Source organism: Lissotriton vulgaris, chromosome 8 (genome assembly GCF_964263255.1).
Source record: "Lissotriton vulgaris chromosome 8, aLisVul1.2, whole genome shotgun sequence".
Classification (NCBI taxonomy): Eukaryota; Metazoa; Chordata; class Amphibia; order Caudata; family Salamandridae; genus Lissotriton; species Lissotriton vulgaris.
In genome coordinates, this window is record NC_141696.1 from 711,156,332 (window position 1) to 711,178,987 (window position 22,656).

General features: G+C 44.0%; 1 protein-coding gene across 2 annotated transcripts in view; it reads left to right on the plus strand.

Moving 5' to 3' along the window:
- Nucleotides 1–6,391: 6,391 nt before the first annotated feature.
- The window catches only part of CFAP97D2 (CFAP97 domain containing 2), a 136,809-nt gene continuing 120,544 nt past the window's right edge, over nt 6,392–22,656 (plus strand). Inside the window, exon 1 of one of the 2 annotated variants that reach the window (XM_086934579.1) lies at nt 6,392–6,549. In XM_086934579.1, coding sequence (XP_086790705.1) covers nt 6,457–6,549 — 93 coding nt within the window. In that variant the 5' untranslated portion in view covers nt 6,392–6,456. Of the gene's footprint in view, nt 6,550–7,360; nt 7,439–22,656 lie in introns of those variants that run through there. The other variant, XM_086934580.1, reaches the window with a different exon arrangement.

The window sequence follows — 22,656 nt, forward strand, 5'->3', positions numbered from 1 at the left end:
TTTCTTCTACTCTTGTGCTTGTAAAATGCTAAACTGTGTCCCTTTGTTACCCAATGTGGACCTGTCTCAGCAAAACACATGCTCAGCCCACCACTGCCACACTATTTGCTTCATATTTCCTGTGAGTTCATTAATAATGTTTCCTTCTTCAATGTCCACCAATTCATCATAGTAATCCAGCTGTGTCTCATCAACCTTTTCTAATGCACTTCTCACAGCCGCCGCACTTTATGTACTAGACAGCTCCTGGTCCCCAACTACCACATACGAAAAATAACAAACCAAAGTTAGAAGCCATGTGATCTTTGCAGAAGGGGCAGAAGGGGCGGCTCTGGGCCCATTGTCTAGCCATTCAAACTAAACTTAAAAAGTCTGAGTTAGACCTGCATGTGCTTCTCCTCATGCCTACTCCCTCTTTACTCTGTAACCCACCTGTTGCTATGACCTTGCACTCACACTCATCCTCCACTCATATCCACCTACGTACTCTCCCTTAAACCCCTCCTGGGTCTCACTTCCTACCTACCCACCACCTATACTCTCTCTTCCCTTTGTACCTTTAACCTATAAAACAGCTTTTCTTACTCTCCCATAAATCCCCTGGCATTTCCTCTCTCGCCTCTTCTACACGTATGCGTGCCCCGGATGTATCATCACATCAATAACTGGGTGTGTCAGTAATCCTTACGGTAATTGTGTGCCTTGCTCAGTGCCTGCCTCAGCCTTTGTCTGCATTCCCTAAACGTTAGCTTCATCTGACTCTGCAAAAGAAGTTGCATGACAAAATACAGTTTACCAACATTTCTGGACTCAAGAATATTGTATAAAAATAAGTGATGTATGAAATACTTGAATCTCAGCCACTGGTAATCACTCGGGCCGCATCCCTGTCGATTGTTATTTTGCACACCCATGGCATCTCAGTTTGGACCCAGCCATATGCACATTAAGTTTACCCCTGCTCCAAATGGAACACTCTAGCCTGAACTGCCAGGCCAGGTCCTCCATGTGCCGGAACACAAGCAACAAAGGAGTGGTGTTGCCATAGTTAGGGCTCATCAGCCAGGTATTGGTTGATTCCTGTGACACAGTGTGCACAGGACCCATGTCTGGGCTTACCTGTCACACTTAGGGAGACACACTAAAGTATACAAGAAAATGATAGATGGAATGCTTGAATAACCTCAGCCACTAGTAATCACTAAGGGCAACATCCCGGTCCATTGTTATTTTGCACTCCATGCCACTTCAGTTTGGACCCAGCCAAATGCAAATTAGTCTTGACCGTGCTTCAAAGGGAACAAAACAACCCGAACTGCCACACCAGGTCCTCCCTCATCCAGAGGATTAGAAACTAGAACCAGTTTTGACCTAGTTAGGGCTCAACATGCAGGAATAGCTTAGTTCCAGTGACACAGGGCCTGATTCACAATGGTGACCTTATACATTTGTGTAAGTTTACGGCCACAGAGACTGCACTGTTCGAGCGGAAAACTCTTCACTTTAAAAGATAGATATGTCCCATCTTTCTATGTGTGGAGTTTTAAAAAAAATAAAAAATACAAACTAAGAAAAAATAAGAACAACCCAAAATATAGAACACTTGCACAAGTGTTGGATTTTGAAGACGTCAGATTTACACCAAAAAATGTGTCATTTTTTTTTACGGAGTGTTATATAGCGCAAACTTGACCCGAAGGTATTGGGTATCAGAACGCTTTATATAGCACCAGATGGGTTACATGAGGACACATTCATTTTTTTTTTGTTAGACACGGGGGGAATAAGTGATTTGCCCAGAATCACAGGATGTTCAGCGTCATTACCGAGACTCGAACCCGGTTCCCCAGATTCGAGGTCGACCACCCTAGCCGTCCCAGCTGTTAGGCCAACTCCTCTCCAATTCTCCATTCACACTCCAATGTAAGCAAAAGCAGGGTATGTGGTGGTCTTTGGAGGGGGTAGGTTTTCTATTCCCATTTCAATCTCACCTACAGTGGGAAAAGTGTTGGACTTTGAAGGAGTAAGAGTTACTATTCCCACTCTAATTTACACAAAAGTACATAAAGTGTTGGACTTTGGAAGAGTTACCTCTACTATTCACAATCCAATCCAAGCAACAGTTGGGAAAGCATCGGACATTGGGGGGGGGGTGGGGGGTTACATTTACTATTCCCACTCAAATCCAAGCAAAAGTAGGGAAAGTGTTGGACTTTGGAGAGGTCCAATTTACTACTCCCACTCCAATGTAAGGAAAACTGCTTGACTTTGGAAGAGTGAGTTTTACTATTCCCACTCCACGCTAAGCAACCGTAGAGAAAGAATTAGAACTTGGAGGGGTTGCATTTACTATTTTCACTCCAATCTAAGCAACAGTTGCAGAAGATTTGCACTATAGAGGAGTTAGATATACTATTCCGATTACTATTTTTTTTTTAAACTTCATTTACAAAATATAATACAAATATTTAAAAGTGTTTATATTAAAAACTGTATGCTTTATAGATATATAAAATTAAAGTTAATGTAAAAAAACAAATTTCATAATACAAAAAACTACAATACATAGACCAATTTCAGAAAATCTCAAACAAATGCACTCCCCTACCTCCTTCAAAAAAAACTACAAGCATACTAAAAAAATAATATAAATGATAAATAAAATATTATTCATCTTAACTTAGTTATAAAAACAAAACAAGTAAATTTAGAACGCATAATAAATATAAAATTCATGTTTTTTTAAAAGTACAATTTAATACTACTATTTTAAAATGTATTTAAACAACAAATACGTAAATTAAGAATTGATCAATTCAATAATTGTCATAATTAATTATCGACCAACCTTGAAGGAATATCATAAAATTCTAAATAAAAAACAATAATAAATATTTCAATAACTTTCCACCATAATCTCCTACAAACCCTAAATCCCACTATTTAACTACAAAATACCAATTAAACTGTACAAAATGTAAATAGAAGAATCAAAAATCACAAGAAGTTCTGAAAAAATAAAATTAACAATTAATTAATTAATAATTAATGAATTGTTTAACATAATGAGCATTTAATTATGTAACACAAAATTATTACAAATAAAAAACTATAATTTATTTTTAAAATATCTTCCCAACCTAATCCCCTATAAACCCACCAACCTACTAATAATTACAATGTATTACTGAATATTTGCCTCCTACTGGCTCGAGAGGTGTACTGCACTCGGCCACATCTGAATGCTTCAACTGTGGGCATATCACTGCTACAGGCACCTTAGTGACAGACTCAACAGCAGCAAGTGAGAGTGCCTCCCTCCATAACGCCTTCCTCTAGTCTCCACTACAACCGCAGCGAATCCTTTGGTACCAAGTTTTTGCACTTTCTGGTGCGGAGGTGAGCAAGCAATTACCACTGCTGCCACTGTGTTATCTAAACTCCTCGCTGGGCAGGCCCTGCGTGTTACCAATGCCTGATTGAGCACTCTGGGATTAATAAATCCTTTCATCCTGCATCACGGAAAGCCACAGATGCTTACAGCACTTGAAGCCATGTTTAACCAACCAAATGTATAAAATCACCCACCTACAATATCATTGACAGGCCTACAAAATTGACACCCCACCAACAGGTCTGGCTCCTAAACTATACCTACAGGAAGAGAATCCATATAACTCCACCCTGACCCTAAATGTTGCATAAAGCCCCACCTCCCCCCAGGAAAAATCAATCATACCCCTGCATTTTTCAGGCATCCATCACCCACCCAGAAATCCGGTGATGGGCCTTCTAAAGTAGTCTCCTTCCCTCAAACCCCCATTGTGTCCTGATGTGTGTTAGTGATATTCTTCATGCAGATTTGGGAACCATAAACTGCTATCGGATGGACTGATGCTCGCAGCTGAGCCTGATCAAAAATGTAATACATTTAATAAATATGACACACAAGAAAGACAGAGAATGTTTACGACTCACGCCATGGAGGTTTATTAAAGTTAATGGTTTACAGAAAGCAAAAATTCAGATTCGTATTGATTAATAATCAAAATATAAATGCCTCAAATAATATGCAGTTCAAATCTAAATCTATGTTTTATAGATGGGAGGATGAACCAGTATGGAGTTGCCTCAAAACGAAAGGACAAGGGAAAGACAGTTCTCTCACTAAGAGAGAACTCTAAATCTCCTACTCAGACCAGCTCCAAGCTTCCTAGACAACGGGCCTGAACTTTAATGTATATTGCACTAACTTTAAACGTGCAATTCTAACATTTCACACACCTACAAACAGTTCTCATTAAACTGTGCAATCAAGTTAAAGAAGGATGATAAAATAATGGGCATGTTAGGTTCTCAGGACTCCTCACAATGCAGTCTTCTCTCTCTGTTCTTCAAACTTGCAGTTTTTGTAAAAGGATAAGATACACATGCCAATCTGAACTCTGCAAGTGTCTTCTTGAATGTGATATATATTAAAATATTCCATGATTATCACAAAGAAAAGAAAAAACATTTTTCACATGGGAAAGAAGAATAAAAGAACATCGCACTTGTTAATTCGAACTCCAGCTTCAGTTAAAAATAAAATGTTCAAGCATCACAAAGCAAGATGGTAACCAAAGTTAGCCATTTTAAAAGGCAGGCCTAAGTTGCTGTATTCATTCTAAATGTCATTAAAATGCTTTCTATTTTTCAACTAGCAATTGTGTGCCATTGCATGAATGGCATGTTAATGCAAAACATTTAATACAAAAAAAAAGTTTACCATTCACAAAGTTCAGTGCTACTCTAAGATGGTTGCCCAGTGCTCCCGCTAAGCACAGCACTTGTGCCTGGACCACATCAGCTTTTGTTTTGCTTACTGCTACTGTTAGTGCTTTTCTTTGGGGAAATTAGGACCCATAAAGGGCTTTTTGATTATTCAAAATCCACAATCTGGGCTAGTCATCAGATCAATACATTTCAATAACGTGAAGCACATTAGGCTCCAAAAGGAAGACTGAGAGTGTTTACGTTTTCAAATCGTAAGGGTTTATTAAAAGGTTAAAAAGGTTTACGGATTCAAAGTTATCAAATTAGTATCAATCAATGATCACTACATTAATGCATTTAGTAATTATGAAGTTCAAATCGACTAACGTCATATAAGCAAGAGGACAGAGTAGTATAAAGTTGTCTCAATGGAAACGGCTAAGTAAATCAGTTCTCCTATAAATAGAGCACCTTACTCTGCTATAAGCTGTCTCATAGTCCACAAAAGCATCTCTAAAGTTCTGCTCTGCACTAGCTCAAGTCACACAATTCTCACCTTTTCTACACTTAAACATAGAAATAAAAATGTGACATCACAAAATATGGCTCCCAAACGTTTGCCTTGCTTAAATGCAGGCCTACATTAACTACTGTCAATATTGACAAGAATAATACACAATTTATAGCATGTGTGTGTATACACGTTAATGTCGATATAATGCAAAACATTTAATATGGAAAATAGCCCCATCACTGCTAAGCACCTCTGCATCCTTATGCACATCGCCTATGTCCCCTGCAGCACTGAACTATCTATGTCTGTCAGTCTATGTACATTGATGCCTGTATGTTTCTGGACCAGTATGCCTGTGTATCTCTCTGCGGAATACCTCACTGTATGTAGCAAGTACTGTACAAAAGTCAGACCTGTTGGCTTTGTAAATATTGATAAAGTACTTCATGTATGCAGATCTATGAGCAGCAGCTTTTACTATACTCAGCTCCACAATTCACATTTCATCTACCACAGTAGGATGAAGAGCAGCCCTTGCACTGTAAAATTGGATCCTACCACTGACAGGTTACACAGAAGTGTCTACCACATAAGCAGTATCCGCTGACTTATCCTGTCTCTTGTTGTACATAAAAAAGAGTCTAATGGGACAGAAAAAGTGTGTTGGTCCCACCTTTTGCTACTACTGCAACAGTCGCACCATTGACAACCCACTGAAAGCACAATGCAGCAGGTTACAGATCTCGACAATATTCGTAGGTCAGTTAAGCACTGGAACCGGAGTGAAAAGGTGTATCTTAAACAGAAAATATTTTGCATTTCTTGTCATATGTCTTGTATTTTTCAAGTGAAAAACTGGGTTGAACTGAAATCTCATTATACTGCTATTTTTTCCTCATTCAAGAGTTTCTACAGTCGGACCTGGGGTGAATTTTGCCTGAAAATGTCGATGAGGCGAGGTCCCCCCTTGAAAAAGCACCGCTAACTCTGAAGCGTGCCTGCCCTACTGCCTGTCACACGGTGTAGCAACGCCACGGTCTATTCTTCAGTCTTAACCGCAATGGCGCCATGACAACCGCCACATGACCAGCTCCAAACACAGCCGAGTCTCCAAGGCGTCGCTTCCCGTGACAGGCTCCCAGTCCGTGAAGAGAGCACAGATTGCCTGTGCTCGCGCGCCGCTCACCATGCACCGCGCCTTCCAACCCATCCTGCCGTGCGGCAACAAGTACCTGCAGCAGAAGTGGGACAAAACCTACTATGACGAGCACCAGAGGAAGGTGAGGGGGGTTTGGCGGCCCTGCTGTGCTTCACACGATACGTCAATGACTAGTTGCATGTGTATGTGCAAGGACTGCATGTGACGTCCAGGTTTGGTGCTAAACTAAATAAACACACAAATGAAGTACTATGTTGGTGTCTCAGCACATGTGCAGTATTCCAAAGCAAATGGCATAGTGAACATAGCTACCATCACATTACAGCGTGGTAGTTTAGAGTTTTACGTTTACGTTGGTGTTGTATTACTCAGATTTTGCATGGTCCACACTAACCAGTTACTTAGCTTTGCCGATTCTTGTAGGAGAGGGGTGTGGGTTTGCCCTTTGAGGGCCTTCAGTAGGGGGAGGCCCCAGAGTTGTGGTCCGAGTGAGGGAAGTGTGTTTATGCAATGAAGTCACTTAAGCAGCTACCCTAAGTTGTCACCACAAGATGACCTTAAAATATCTTTGCTCCTAGGGGAGCAACCCAATGGCAATCTGATATTTTGCCTGAAAGTTTAAAAATTCTAGCACCGGGAAAGTGATTTTTTTCTTCAGATGGGGCCTCTTAGGGAGGTTCTCGTGACCTACTCCCCAAACTCATCTGAAAGTGATGATGCAAGTTTTTTGCTATCTTTGCTGGCAGTATTGCAAGGGGGGAGGGGACTTCTACCCCGCTGATTAACCTAAACCATATGAGTCTGACATCTCTTGTTTTACGGCAGCTTTTCTTCATCTTTCGATTTCTGTTGCCCCCACTGAATCGCCACTGAAAACAGGGTACACCCGCCTAAACAGTAACTATGATCTGAACCTCAGAACAATACGCACAAATAAAGAAACAAGAACGCATCAAACAAATACACAAATAATGACCTGCCCAGGAGTTAATCAAAAAAGCAGCATTCAGGTACCGACCATCTATGCGATGTATAATGTCTGATAAATAATCACATTGCAAATGAGTTTTCAGATAAAATCATTTAAAGAGAACTATGATGTATTATGAAAACACTGGCAATTCACTAGTCATGTTGGCATAAGTAGTAAGCCTGCTAAACGTATAAACGACTTTCAGGGTGGAATATCAATTTTGTTGACCTGGAAAACCTGGTGCGATCTTGAAACAAATCGGGCGCTGGCTCTTCTGTCTTTTGACCGATCTCAATAAAATGTGACAGTGGTAGGCGAGGTGATACCACAATCTCTACCCCCTCCACCCCCACAGTGACATCACACAAAGTGATATCAAGTGACATCATTAAATCAGAAGGTGTTTTGTCTGCTACTTGTAGAAGGCAGTTTCTCGATTACCAGTGAGTTAAAAGCCTGTTTGTTATTCGCTGAATCCAAGTGTTCAATTTAACTGCTGTCAATGTTACATTTTTAAAAGGTTCCAAGAGGCCCAGGGGAATATAGATTGATTGGCAGGATGGGATTGGCTGCTAGAAGGATGCGAGAGACAGCAGAAGAGGCTGGTACACCCGGCGAGCCACTAATTGACATCAATGTCTTATAATGAAGATGAAGCACAGACCATTGTGATCGAGGTTGAGACATGTTCTCATCAGAACCTGTGCTTATCCTCTGTGGTGTACTGCAGAGCTCAACCTGCCTTTCCTATTTAAGCGATATTGATTTTCAATCCTGATGGGCCTTCGCGTACATTACTGCCCATTGATTCAATCTAATGCTGTTGACACATTTATATTTGTGACTTAGCTTACAGGTGCCCAGGATGAGCAATGTACCACCAGAAAGAATTTGTCATAACTGGGGAGCAGAGTGGCTTCTGGAGGACTTAGGTTTAACAGAAGAAAATCAGATCTTATGTGTTGGGTTGTGACTCAATCTCTTGTGCGAAGACCTGATCCAGGTTCTTATTACTTTGAAGAACTCTTTTATGGCAGTGCATCCTAATGTTAAAATCTTTGGGTTTGGTTACCCTAGTACCCTAGTGACGTCAGTCTCACGAGAAAACTAAGACTCATTTGTTGGTTGAGTTCACCTTTTTTCTATATGGGCCAGCAACACCACCTTCTGTCTTTTGCCCATGTGGTTCACCAGAGACCCTTCTGCTTGTGCCATTGATGTAGTCTACGCCGTTCACCAAGACCTGCCTGCAGTTTAGGCCGGTGGACTTTAGAGTTCACAATTTGGCTTCCCTTCTGAAAGTTGCTTTGAGGACCTATGACTCTATCCCAGCCCATTTTAGCTCTGTGTACATGTTTCTAGAACAAGCCTATGTTCATGTTTAATGCCCAGGTGCACCGCAAGCGTGCTTCTTCTAATTTTTAAGGCTGCCTCGATTGGTGCTGTTCGTCAGATAGGTGCATCACTCGAACGCTCTCCTCCCATTGCAGGCTGTGCAGCGCTATGAGCAGTGAGTTAGTTTAGGTAAAGATGTTAACAATAGCTGCTTTAGCAAAAAGCAGTGTTTATGTCCGATTTCTTAATGTTACCAACGGCAGGGACTTCTTGACCCTGGCTAGCAGACCAGAAGCCGGTGTGCTCCTCAGTAGCAAAACACTTGCTCATGTGGACAAGTCTTTCACAATTCATAGGGGTCCTTTTTCATTTCTCTCGGTTTCCTTTATACACAAAATAATAAGTAACAGAATTTTTTTTGCTTTTTTGCAAGTGCATCAAAGTTGTTGGAAAATATCATTGCGTTAAGTGCTTGCTGCTAAGATCTCTGTGTGCCCTACAGATAATAAAGTAGATCCCCGCGCTACTGACTCCGGTTTTCAATTTCTAGTGTCAACAGAATGTGTACCATTCGGTTTGGCAATAGGTCCACCTGTATTTTTGACGGCACTACGAAGAAGCAAAAATCTGCAGTAAAGTGCTGCATAAAAACTGTTAGCATCTGAGGAGCTTTTTGTGTGTAAGAAATGTTTTCTACTGCACTTTCTGTCACCATGCATCAAAGTATGCCGTTCTCTACGCCTTTGAAGGCCCTCCCTCTGGTATTTCAGTCATTTTAACCTTGCCAGTTCCCACTGCTGTGCCAAAGAAGGCCTTAAAAAGCCTTTTGGAGCACATGTATTGAAAGGTGTCAGTGCCACATGTAATACATTTTCATTGGCAGTAGCCCAGAAGCTAGTAAGGGAACTTGACTGTCTCTAGTGCAGAATTCAACACGCTCTACTCTAGGGAAGAGGCAGCCCCCGTTCCATACAGTCCCTTCCGTCTGGCTGGAACACATTCAGAAAGACAATATCTCTTGCATAGACGAGACCTTTTGGCTTTGCCAATGCCTATTTTAATCCTTTTGGCTTTGCCAATGCTTATTTTAATTTAACTTTATGGTCCGCCTGTATTACGGTTAGAGCATCACCCATTTTTACTTTACTTTCAACGGTGCCATTTTAGAGGTGCCGTATTGGAGGTGACTCTCTGGTCTTGCCAGTTGGGATATGCCATCCATTCACGCCCTATTTTAGACTGGAAGCAGAGAGAAGGGCGCTAAAGGCAAGCCTGTCTGCGTCCCTCTATGCAACAGTTCAAACAAATATACAGATAAAGCGCTGGCCTGCTAGATCATTATTGTGGTCCTGGGTGATCTTCTGCCTCTACATAACACTCCGATGTCTCTGTGCCATGAAGCATTCCCTACCGTGGCAGTACTAGTCAATCTTGAGATTTATCAACCCTTATTGAAAGTGCAGAACAATTTTCTCAGTTGCGAAAAGTTGGGCACACCAGCACCATCTTTGTCTCGAAAGCTGATGGTGATATGCGTTCCTGTGATTCTTGGTTTCTCTAGAGTCCTACACATACCTGATGATTCCATTTAGGGACATGGCCTGACTGGATAGAAGTTGTGGGAAATAAGGAAGCCCCATGGTGTCCCTCTACACCATGGGTACTCACAAACTTTCTCTCGGGGGCTAAATTTACAGTGTGGTGTGGGGGCGGGGTCAGTGGGGGAGAGGGAGGGGCTAGAGTAACAAAAAGAACTGTGACCATGAGGTTGAACACAGGTCCCTGCAGCGGATGTCTTCGTCCACTGAGCCACCAGACTCGGCATACACACATCTCTCTCTGTCTCTCTGTCTCCCTCCCTCCCTCCATCCCTCTCTCCCTCAATCTCCCTCCCTCTATCTCTCTCTCTGTCTCTCTCCCTCTATCTCTCTCTGTCTCCCTCCCTCCATCCCTCTCTCTCCCTCTCTCCCTGTCTTCCTCTGTCTCACTCACTCTGACTGCCTCTCTCCCTCACTCCCCCCACTCTACCTCACTCCCCCTCACACACCCTCACTCTCTCTCACTCAGACTGTCTCACTCCCTCTCTCTCCTTCCCTCTTCTTCCCTCCCCTCCCTCTCCTTCCCTCTCCTTCCCTCCCTCACCCTCTCCTTCCTTCCCCCTCCCTCTCCTCCCTCTCCCTCCCTCTCCCTCACTCTCCTTCCCTCTCCCTCACTCTCCTTCCATCTCTCTCACTCCCCTCCCCTCTCCCTCACTCCCCTTCCCTATCCCTCACTCCCCTTCCCTATCCCTAACTCCCCTTCCCTCACCCTCCCTCACCCTCACTGCCCTTCCCTCACCCTCACTCCCCTTCCCCCGCTCCTCCTTCCCCCTCTCCCTCCCACACTCCCCTCCCGCCCTCCCTCCCTCACTCCCCTTCCCTCCCTCCCTCACTCCCTCCCTCACTCCCCTTCCCTCACTCCAAAAAAATTACTCCCCTTACTCCCCTTTCCTCACTCCCCTTTCCTCACTCCCCTTCCCTCACTCCCCTTCCCTCACTCCCCTTCCCTCACTCCCTCCCTCACTCCCCCCTCACTTCCCCCTCACTCCCCCTCACTCCCCTTCCCTCACTCCCTCCCTCACTACCTACCTCACTCCCCTTCCCTCACTCATCTTACTCACCTTCCCTCACTCCCCCTCCCTCACTCCCCTTCCCTCCCTCCCCTCCCCTCACTCCCTCCCTCACTCCCCTTCCCACACTCCCTCCCTCACTCCCCTTCCCTCACTCCCCTTCCCTCATTCCCTCACTTCCGCCTCCCTCCCTCTGCCTCCCTCACTCCCTCCCTCCCTCCGCCACCCTCACTCCCCTCACTCCCTCCCTCATTACCCTTCCCTCCCTCACTCACTCCCCTTCCTTCACTCCCTCACTCCCCTTCCCTCACTCCCTCACTCCCTTTCCCTCACTCCCTCACTTCCGCTTCCCTCCCCCGCCTCCCTCACTCCGTCACCCTCCCTCTGCCTCCCTCCCTCTGTTGCCCTCCTCCCTCTGTCTGTCTCTCTCCCTCCCTCTGTCTGTCTTCCTTTCTCTGTCTCCCTTTCTCAGTCTCCATTTCTCAGTCTCTATTTCTCTGTCGCACTCTCCCTCCCTTTCCCTCCTTCTTCCTCTGTCTCCCTTCCTTTCCCTCCCTCTCCCTCTGTCTCCCTCCCTTTCCCTCCCTCCGTCTCCCTCTGTCTTCCTCTACCTCCCTCCCTCTCCCTCTGTCTCCCTCCCTCTACCTCCCTCTGTCACTCTCTGTCATCTCACCCTGCCTGTGTGTCATCCCGGGCTGAGACAGCTTCTTGGCGACACACAGACACACGCACACAACCGCACCCGAGCACTTCACAGGTCTTTAAAAGACCATTTGCATGTTAATGGGGCTTTGTAGTATTTCACCTCTTCTTAGGCCCCTGCAGCTCCACTCTGACTATCGCTGAAATTAATTACCCGGCCCCTACAGAGCAGCAGAGTCTCTAGGAGTTGAGCTCCGGTTGCAGACACTCTTTAAAAATGTTTTTATAAAACACTGGTACTGCAAGGTCCGCGGGCCGCCAGGGAAGGCTTGCCGGGCCGCTAGCGGCCGCAGGCCGTACTATGAGTACCCGTGCTCTACACAACAGGATTCTCTCCAGGTTGGTACCCTGAAACAGTAGCGGATCCATGTTTATGCGCTGATGGTTTTGGTATTTAATTTCCATTCTATAAAGGCTGTTTCCTTCCAGAATATTGAGCCCCCTTATGTTGATTATTTCTGTTTATGTAAAGCCTTTTTTCTGACTCAATTAATATTATTGATGCAGTCAATGAAAAAGAGATCTAAAAACACAGCAGAGATGAAAAAGAACTTGTAGGAGTGAGACAAAGAGACAGGAAGAGGAGGATAGTGGAAGAAAGAGGCATAAAGTTGAAACAAAGCCAGTCAGCCTTGATATTTGGCAACCCCAGCATTTGGCAGTGCCTCAGCAAGGCCCTAAGGAAAACTTTGTGCAACAACCTTTTGTGAATACAAACTCTGTGATTAGCTTAGTCCTATTTTTGGGAAAATTAGTGTATCAATGGTTACGACCTCAATCAATCATCAAGAAGGATTTGCATAGCGCAGCTGCTTCACCCGTGAGAATCTTGAGGCGCTGTTGGAGTTGTAAATTATTGATAAATTAGTGACCCACAAGTTGGTGTAGTAACTGCTTTGAAAAGGCGGAGGTACAAGGGTTGCTTAACAAAAAGTTTGCTGTTTTGGAATGCAATCACGGGGATGGTGATTTGCGCTTGCAGGTCACAATCTCGTTGATTGCAGCCAATCACGGGGGTCACAAATTGTAACTTGCCTAATGACTATTATTGGGCAGGTTGGTCTGTATTTGGTAACCGACCTATTAATACATAAGTAAGTTCGCAAAATACTATTATGGTCGAAAAAAGCTGGTATGCAATTTGTGACCACTTTTTGCAAATGGAACAATAGTACATCAGGCCCTTACTCTACACTGACTGCAGTGGTAAATTTGTAAAAATATAAGTGCCAGGGCTTTCGTCAGGAGCCAGTTTGCACCAGCCCGTTTCTTCTGTAACACCACCTAAAACAGAGCCAACTATTAACCAGGAAGTGGGGAGAGGATGTAGCATAATTGCCAGAGCTGTCAACTTTGGAGCTGGAGAACCAGGTTCAAGTCTCGGCAAAAGCTCAACATCCCGTGATTCAGGACAAATCACCTAATCACCTACCAAAAATGAGTGTGTCCTTGAGTGGTGCTCATGAAACTATAGCGCAGGTGTTGATTAAGTGCGATGCTGAGCACCGGAAACCACCGATTCAAATTAAGCACCGACTGACTGAACTTCCATGTTGATGGTTTCAGGTTGTTATTAGCATACCTTTGTCACCAGGTCCTGCAATGAAGGCTACAATATTTAGCGCTATACTGTTTGGATGACTCTGAAGGAGGCTCTGCAACAAATTTAAAAGAGGCCCTTTTATTCCACCACTAGTGTTTTGGAAGACTTCGAAAATAAAATGTACCCAGTTTATTGTAGCTGCTAATCACGTTGCCAATAGAATAGTTTTGGTAGAGTTACTGCTGTTTATAATGTCTCCAAAAACACCCTGGGGTGACATTTGTTACTCCACTGTGAAAGTAGCTCTTTTGTCTCCCAGAATTGTTCATCCTTCTAATTATAGACTCTGTGTCCCGCAGAGTCTGCATTGTGCTTACATTGCCATGGGAATATAGTGCCCTAAACTATAGGTCTGATAAAGAAAGGAATGGTCTTTAACAATGCATACAGAGCTATTTCCTAGGCATTACTGCAGAGGGGTCAGTCGAAAGCCACTCTGAAAGAGCAGCAGAGGAAACAGGGACTGGGACAGGGTCAGTCTTCAAGACGAGTGTGGAAACACTGAACATTGTAGGTAATAACCATACATTCAAAATGGGTCATGCAGAGAAATGTACATCTGTGAGTTAGTTATATCCTGCCCAAGTCCTATCTCTCTTTTTCCTTTCTCCATCACATTGCTAAGTGCAGCGACCCAAGATACTATAAGATCAGCACTCCAGTCACTAACAAATGAAATAAACACATCCCACATAGGCTCACAGCAAGTACAACACACTTCCAATCAAGCACCCCCCTATGTTGGGCCATGCTACCCATCCAATAGTGCACTTCAGCACCCCATAATAGGACAAGAGGCGCCATATAAATCCAATTACAGTACAATAGGACACAATACGTAGAGCAGCAAAACATAGCCAGAATTAAGAAAATAATACCACATTTTACCTCCTTTATGACAAACCCCTCTATTCCTTAAAATAGTTTATTTTGTGCACCCACTAGAAGCCAGTGTTTGATCACAGAAGCCAAGTTACTGCAAGGCAATACTATTGTGCCATTTCCTGCGTGCACCAGGGGCGGTATTATGCACAGTGCACCCTTACCCTGTTTGCACCACAGCCCACCTTTTAAAAGGGGTGCAGGGCGTAAACAGAAAAAGTGTGCCCTATTATGCTGAATGTGCTGCCCTCAGCACAGCTGTGAACACGCGTTGCCCTCAGGGCAGCTGAGGAAAATGCGCTGCCCCCAAGCAAAATACAGAGTAGCTATTTAAAAGCTGTTCCATGTTTTAGGGTTCAGGTAGCAATCCTCCTGCACTTTCAAGAAGGGAGAGAGATTACATTGTAGGCGGGTGCAGTGAGTGACCGCACCTTCTTGCAAGGGAATGTCTCAGGGGCCATCGGACCCCTTCCCGTCCAGAGGGCTGCCATCTGGGGATGCACAGAGTGTGCCACCTTTTTGTGGCACACACTTTCAGTGTGCCTCCTGACAGCTTTTTTACCCTTTCGCCGTTACCCATAATACGGCGTGGCGGCACAGGCAAAGAGGTTACCTCACTTGCATGGGGTGCTATATGTGTGCCAGCACTATCAGTACTACAGAAAGTGCCACACACACATCTGTGCCCCCTTTTTTAATACCAAGGGTCCCCGAGAGGGCACAAAGTGGGCACCAATGCCTGTTGCTTTCCCAGAACACTTTGTGTAATACAGCCTCAGATTGCTCTGGAAACATAAAGTCTGACCTCCTTACAGGACTGGCGTAGCTCTACATGATAGGGGGGAAATCGCCAGGGTACTGAAGGACAGTGAGTTGCCTTGGACTAGGTCAGCTGAGAGAACCTATCCCCGTCCAGTTTAAAAGCAGTTCTAATGTTGTGCACACAGTTTTTAGCTTTTAGTTATAATATCTATTATGCTCACTAGCCTTGAATTGATTAGGATGTTTTATGTATGCTCAACATGCTTCCTTTATTCCTCATGTTGATTTTGTGAAAACATTTTAATCACAGTGATGCTTTGTTAGACCTGGCATCCTTGGCCTGGTTTCCCCCTATCGTTTTGCCTCTACCTCCTGTATTTTTGATGCTGTGCTGGATTTCCTTTTTGCTGGTTTAGATGCTTTGGGCACTTTGCCACTGCTGATCAGTGTCAAAGTGCAAGTGCTCACTGTGTAAATTGTTATTGTGATTGGTTATCCATGATTGGCATATTTGTATCACCAAGAAGTCCATAGTAAAGTGCACTGAGTGTGCCAGGACTGGTGATAACAAACGCTACTAGACGGCCTGCAGCACTGATTGTGCCACCCACATGAGTAGCCCTAAAATGGTGTCCCAGGCCTGCCACCGCAGTGCCTGTGTGCAATCTGTGAACTGCCATGTCCTCCTGGCCAGTGTCCCTACTGAACAGGCCTAACCCTTCCCTTTCTGTACACATTGGTCACCCCTATGGAAGGCCCAAGGTACCCCCTTGGGTAGGGTGCATTGTAGGTGAAAGGTAGACCATGTACTAGTGCAGGTGACACGCACTGGTATTGAATTACAGCCATTTTCGTTTTTCACTATTGTAAGGCTATTTTGCCCCATTGGCTATCATGGGGTATGCAGGCTACAGTGGCTTCCCATAGGAGCAAGATAGGACATAAAAGTCTGGTATGCCTGAACTCATAATTTAAATAACACATCTTTTAGGAAAAGTTGTTTTTAAATCCTGTGTTTGAGAACAGCACTTTTAGAAAGTTGCTGTTCTTTTGTCTGACCTTTCTGTGTGCCTTGACCTGTTTGTGAATTCAATGTCTGGTTTGTGAGTGACAGGGGCTGGGTGGCTCCCCGAGGCTGAGTGGACCATCCCTGGGCTGACCATCTCCAACTGCATCTAGAGTGGTGGGATGGGGTAGCACCTGGGCCTGAATAGGGCTGTGCCTGCCTTCCACAATGCTGGCTCCACCTCCTGCTGGGCGGCTGACGACCCTGCCCCTCTCTCTGAAAGGAAAGGAGAGGCCAGGAAAACAAAGTGCTCAAGGAACACCCAGAACTGGTTCAGACCGGGCTCAGAGCCCTCCTGCACAAAGGGAACAAAGACTTTTAGGGGTTTAAGTACAGGAACTCAGACTACAGACAATGAGATCATCCTGGAATCAAGAAGGAACCTCTGCCAAGGAGAAAGCTGAAACTGAAGAAGGAAGATTGTCCTGCTGTTGCTCTGCTGGACTGACCTGCTGTTGCTTTGCTGCCAAGGAGAGGGGAAGGACTTTGCTTTGTGCTGTGTCCCCTTGCTTGAAGGAATCTCCAAGGGCCTGAGAAGAGCTGGTTCCCTGTTAAGAAGTCCCAGGAACAAAAGGACTTCACCCCCAGCTTCCCTGAACTCTACTGAGAGAGTTCTGTCCTTCCTAGAGTGTATGGGCCAGTTGTGGTGCTTCTGGAAGTTGGGCCTGTATTGGGAAGCTAGAAACCAAGATTTGAAAGACTTTCTGAAAGTTTTATCGCATCGCTCGCTTGTGGAGCGCATCCCGTCAGTGCGAGGAAATTCCCGCTGCTACGAAGGCCGAGATCGTCGCAGCGCCTGTTGACGTTGCCAGAGTTATTGCATCCTTCGTTTGTGCGAAGCACCAGGCTGGTGCAGGAAAATTACCATCGCTGCGAGTATTGTCGCAGAACCTGTCGTCACTGGGTGAGATCGTCGCACCACTTGCTTGCGGACCGCATCAAGTTGCTGCGAACATCGTCACAGAGCCATCGCATCGAGGAGCTGCGAGAGGAAGATCGCCGCTGGACCGCACATCATCGCCCCGGAGATTGTTGCAGTCCTCAAAGATCATTACATCATGCCTATGCGAGCTTTTTCTACTACGGATCCTTGGCACCGGAATCCATAAAAGGTATCGCCTCCCTCCCCATACAGACCGGATTTGTCGCAACATGCCCGCTACATCCAGCGGGGTTGTCGCATCGCCTCCCCAAGGTCTCAGGAGTGACGCATTGCTTGTTTTCCACCACACCAGCTTCTGTTTTGGAACTTTGTCACATTCAAAGGTACTGTTGGCTAAACGTGACGCAACTGTGAACTATTTTCACGCAACTGTGGATTATTTTAACGCAATCTTAAGAACTCTTTTGAAACCATATTCTTGAACTGAGTATGTTGGAATTTTGTTGTTTTGTTTGGTCTTGTGTAGTTTAGATTAAATACCTTTATTTTTCTAAACTGTTGTGGAGTCAGTTTGTGGTGTTTTCACTGTGTTACAGTGTGTTGGTACAAATACTTTACACATTGCCTTTGATAAGCCTTGACTGCTCGTGCCAAGCTACCAAGGGGGTGAGCAGGGGTTATCCCAGAGGGTTTCCTCCTTACCCTGACTAGAAGCAAGGGTCCCTATTTGGACAGTGGTACCTACCTCTGCCAACTAGAGACCCCCAGTTCTAACATGCTTTCATTTATATTTGCCACTGTTTCAGGTAGAAACCATTGTTACCATTTAACAGTCAATAAAAAGACAATCATCTGTATTAGTCAAAAGACGTAAATACAAAATATACATATATTTATATATTTTATTTATATATATATATATATATATATATATATATATATATATATAGATATATAGATATAGATATATAGATATATATATATATATTTTATATATATATATATATAAAAAAAAATTCTCTCCACGATCCCCGGTCAGGTTATAAAGCTGTCATCGGGCGGTCCGAGTTTGGATACCGAGAGTCCAAACAATTCTTTCAGCAATCTTTTCGTATATCAAAAGATACTCGGACACCTTCCTTCTGTGAAAAACGATTTAATGCGGCAAACAAACAACGCGTTTCAGCGGTTAAGCCTTGATCACGTGATCAAGGCTTAACCGCTGTACGCGAACCGGGTAGCTCACCGGTAGCGTAACGGGAGTCCACCATCTTGTGTTTCGGACGAATTTATTCACAAGATGGAGGATAAACAATGTTGAGAATGGGTATAAGGGGGCACGGGAGACATATCCTGACCCCCTAGGTTTTCTGAGGATGGCTGAGGAGGCCCATATATGTAAAAAAAAAAATTCAAATTTCCGCACGGTTAGCGCCCGGTCCGCGCACCGGGTAGTGTTCCGGAAAGCGTAACAAGGGGAAAACCAAGGGAAATAGTAAAATAATATTTTAGAGTGCTTTGAGGTAGGGTAGCTCTGAATAGAGCTGTTGTGTTGTGTGGGTGATGTAAGTACCAACATGTAGGTACCAATGAAGAGTCTAAAATTCAATGTACACCGTCTCCTCTGTAGATATTTTGTATGTTCAAATATGGGTTATTTAAATGTAAATGTGTGGAAAAGCACTTCATGCTTTAAAGCAATTGTATTTTTGAACTGATTGTTCTTTCCTCTTAGTTCTCCTCTTTGTTTTTTTTTCCCCACACTCTTCTTCAGCATGATAGTTGATAAATTTGTTCCCTCAAAAAATTTATATACATAAAAAAATTATATTAAATACATATAAAATACATTTTTCCTTTAAAAGAAGAATACATTTTACAGCTTTTGATATTTGCTATTAAAAAACCATTGAAATTCACTGAAAAAACCATAGGTTATAGACCATATATAGTTAGGAATTAGCATTTACAAAACCTTGAAAATTCACTGAAAAAACCATAGGTTATAGACCATATATAGTTAGGAATTAACATTTACAAAACTTTATTTTACTCACACAAAACCATTGAAATTCGCATATATAGTTAGTTGCACTAACTATATATCGCGCACCCGCAATCCACTGCTGATCATGTCACATATTACATCATTCATGACATGGTCAGTGACATCACTGATGACATCACTGATGACATCTCAAATGACATCACTGATGACATCACTGATGACAACATCCAGTGACTGTATGTTTCTGTAAAGTTAAAATATGTCTTACATATTGAAGAATGAGTGGATGTATAAGTGTCTGGATGAAGGATTTAGTAGGTGCATGACTGGCTGTATAAGTGAGTGATTAAATGTGTCTCACTGAGTGCATGGGTTAGTGACTAAACTGTCTTAATTTGTGCATCATTATGTCTGTTGTTCTGTAAACTGCTGCATGTGTTGATCAGTAGCTATATGAGTAACTATATGGGTTATTGATTGGTTGCCCAAGTATTTGTATGGGAGACTGAGTGTGTGTGTGGGTGGCTGGGAGGTGTAAGTACATATGTAAAACACAGTACATGTGAGAGTTGACATATATAAATAACTGTGCATAAGAGCCAGTGAATGTGTGAGTGGCTGTATGGATCATTGTGAACTTGTATCAGGGATTGTATAAGAGAGTAAATATGTGTTAGTATATGTTTGAATGAGTAAGGTGTGTATAACTGTATAGTTGAGGAAATGGAGGTGTGATTGATTCTTTGCATGACTGACTAGGTGTGTGAGTAACTCCATGGATGAGTGACAGTCTGTGAGTGTCTGTTTACACTGAGTGTATCTAAGGTTATATTAGAGTCTGAAGAGGTTCATCGTATAATCACATGAATGATGTCATCAGTGATGTGATCAGTAATGTCAAATGACATGTCATCAGTGATGTCATCAGTGATGTCATTTGAGATGTCATCTGTGATGTCATCAGCGATGTCATTTGAGATGTCATCAATTATGTCATCAGTGATGTCATTTGAGATGTCATCAGTGATGTCATCAGCGGTCGCCAGTAGGTAGTTATAGTTAGGACCTAGTTTCCATAGGAAATGCTCAACATTCTATTTGGAATAACTTTGGCCCTGGTTGAAGAATCTTAGCGAATTTCTCAAAGAAGATGGCTCAGTCCGCTGCGCTCCTTCCCTAAAAGTTTGGGGGGGATTGGTCAAGTGGGGGCTGAGATAAAAGGGGGGTCCCAAAACGTGTTTTCTCCATGTTATTTTCCATAGGACCTTTAGACTCGGCTACAGGTCGAACGGGTGCATGGATTTATAAGAAATTTGGCAAAACTGTACAGTCTGGCTCGCAGATTACGCTTTTTTTGGAATGGTGTAAATCCGTTCAGTAGTTGTTGAGAAAATTAAAGTTAAAGTCAATTACATATCTATAGGCGCGCATGCGTGCGCGCACCCAAGTGGCTGCGCGTGAGCGGAATTTTTTTTTGCTGCGTGACGTCTGTTAACGTTCGATTTGAAGGAAATCAGGAAGTGTTGACCGCCATTTTGTCACTGCGAGTAAATATATTGTCATTTCAAAGCGTTGGAACATGGAAAGGGGAGAAGGTAGAGATTGTTTTGCTGCGTAGGTTTTCTCAGGGTGTGCAGTAAGGTCCTCAAAAGCGAAAATATATATATTTTTTTCTCGAAAAAGTTGCGGGGTGCGCGCACTCGGGCGCGCACACCTATTTACAAAAGTGTGAAAATGGAGATAAATCAGAAGTTTGAGTGCTTTGATATAAGGTGGCTCTGAAAAGAGCCCTTGTGTTAATTGAGTTGTTTCTGCATTTATAAGTAAGTACCGATGCAGAGTTTGATATAATATTGTTGGCAGCATTTTGAAAGGAAAGACAGGGGCCCATTTTCTGGTTAACAGGTGACCAGGCCAACTTTTCACGCCAGGCCCATTCCTGCAAAGTCGACCGCCATTTTTAGGAGATCTGCAACCACCGGCAGTCACTGGGTTGCAGGAGCAGATGGACTCAAGCCTGTCGGGCGAAGCATCGTTGCACCGCCACAGGAGACGAGACCCTGCTGGGTGAGTGGAGCGTCGCTGTACCGCAACAGTGGGCGAGTCCTTTGCTGGGCTCGTGGAGCGTCCCTATACCGCCACAGTATGCGAACGCTTTGCTGGGCTCGTGGAGTGTCCCTATATCGCCACAGAGTACGAACCCTTTGCCGGGTGCATGGATCGTTGGGGGTGCAGCTGAGGGGCCTCCATTTGGGGAGGCTCGTCCGCGCCGCCTCTCCCTCCCAGTGGACCCCACGGCGTCTTGCTGACATTTGTTATGGCCGGACCAGGCGATGAAGAGAGGGGGAGGTCGGATATATATGAGGTATACTATTAGGTATGTCACATCCCCCTTGTGGCCTGCAAGGCACCGAAAAAAGAAGAGAATGGGAAGACAACTATATCTTGGGTCGGGCCCATGCCTTCTCTGGCCGATGGCGGCCGGCCGCTCTTTGCCACGGCCCCAGGAACGGATCCCTTGGTTCATCCTGGGGACAGGCCTTGGCGTGTGGTGTCTCCTCCGGACTATTCGTGTAATGGTTCTCCACCCCAGGCCGTTGCCGACGGCTTTTGTAGACTTTCTGACGCTCAAAAACCCTACTAGAAAGCAGCCCAAAAGTAGCCCAACATTGCTACTTTGGGGAAGGAGGGGCTGCGCGCGAGCGGAATTTTTTTTTGCTGCGTGACGTCTGTTAACGTTCGATTCGAAGGAAATCAGGAAGTGTTGACCGCCATTTTGTCACTGCGAGTAAATGGTGCTCCACATTGTAAATGCGGCACACCATGGGTGGCAGAGCAGCGGTGCACATTAACTGGTGCATCTCTGGGGATGCGCCAGTTAACATAAATCTGCTCCTTTACATTTAAGTATGAGCAGGGGACACAGAGTTGGTGAAGCTTATCGAAGGTTAAAAAGAGATGAGTCCTGTTCACTGAAAACTTGGACATAGGACTCACCTCCTCAGCATCGCTGGACATGGCTAAATAATAGCTGCAAAATGTTACTGTTGTTAAACAATTTTACTATTATAGTGTCTGAGATTTGTCTCTTACTCTGCAACATCTCATTGTTGTTCTCTTTCTTTAAAGATAAGGACATTAACCATGAGTGATAATGAGCAATCCGTTGGTCTCGATCTTATTGTTGAACATGTCATTGAAACGTCAGTGGAAGTGGAACCCTTAGATGATTTAAATCCTGAGGATGATGAAGAACATGATGAGGATGCCGATTTGTCAGAATTGTATGACATAGGGTGGGAAGCTGACGTGCTTCAGCATATGGAACTATAAACATTTATTTTTCAAATTTACTGGAAATAAAAAGTGAAAATGTAAACCGTTTCATTTAAAATTAAACATAACT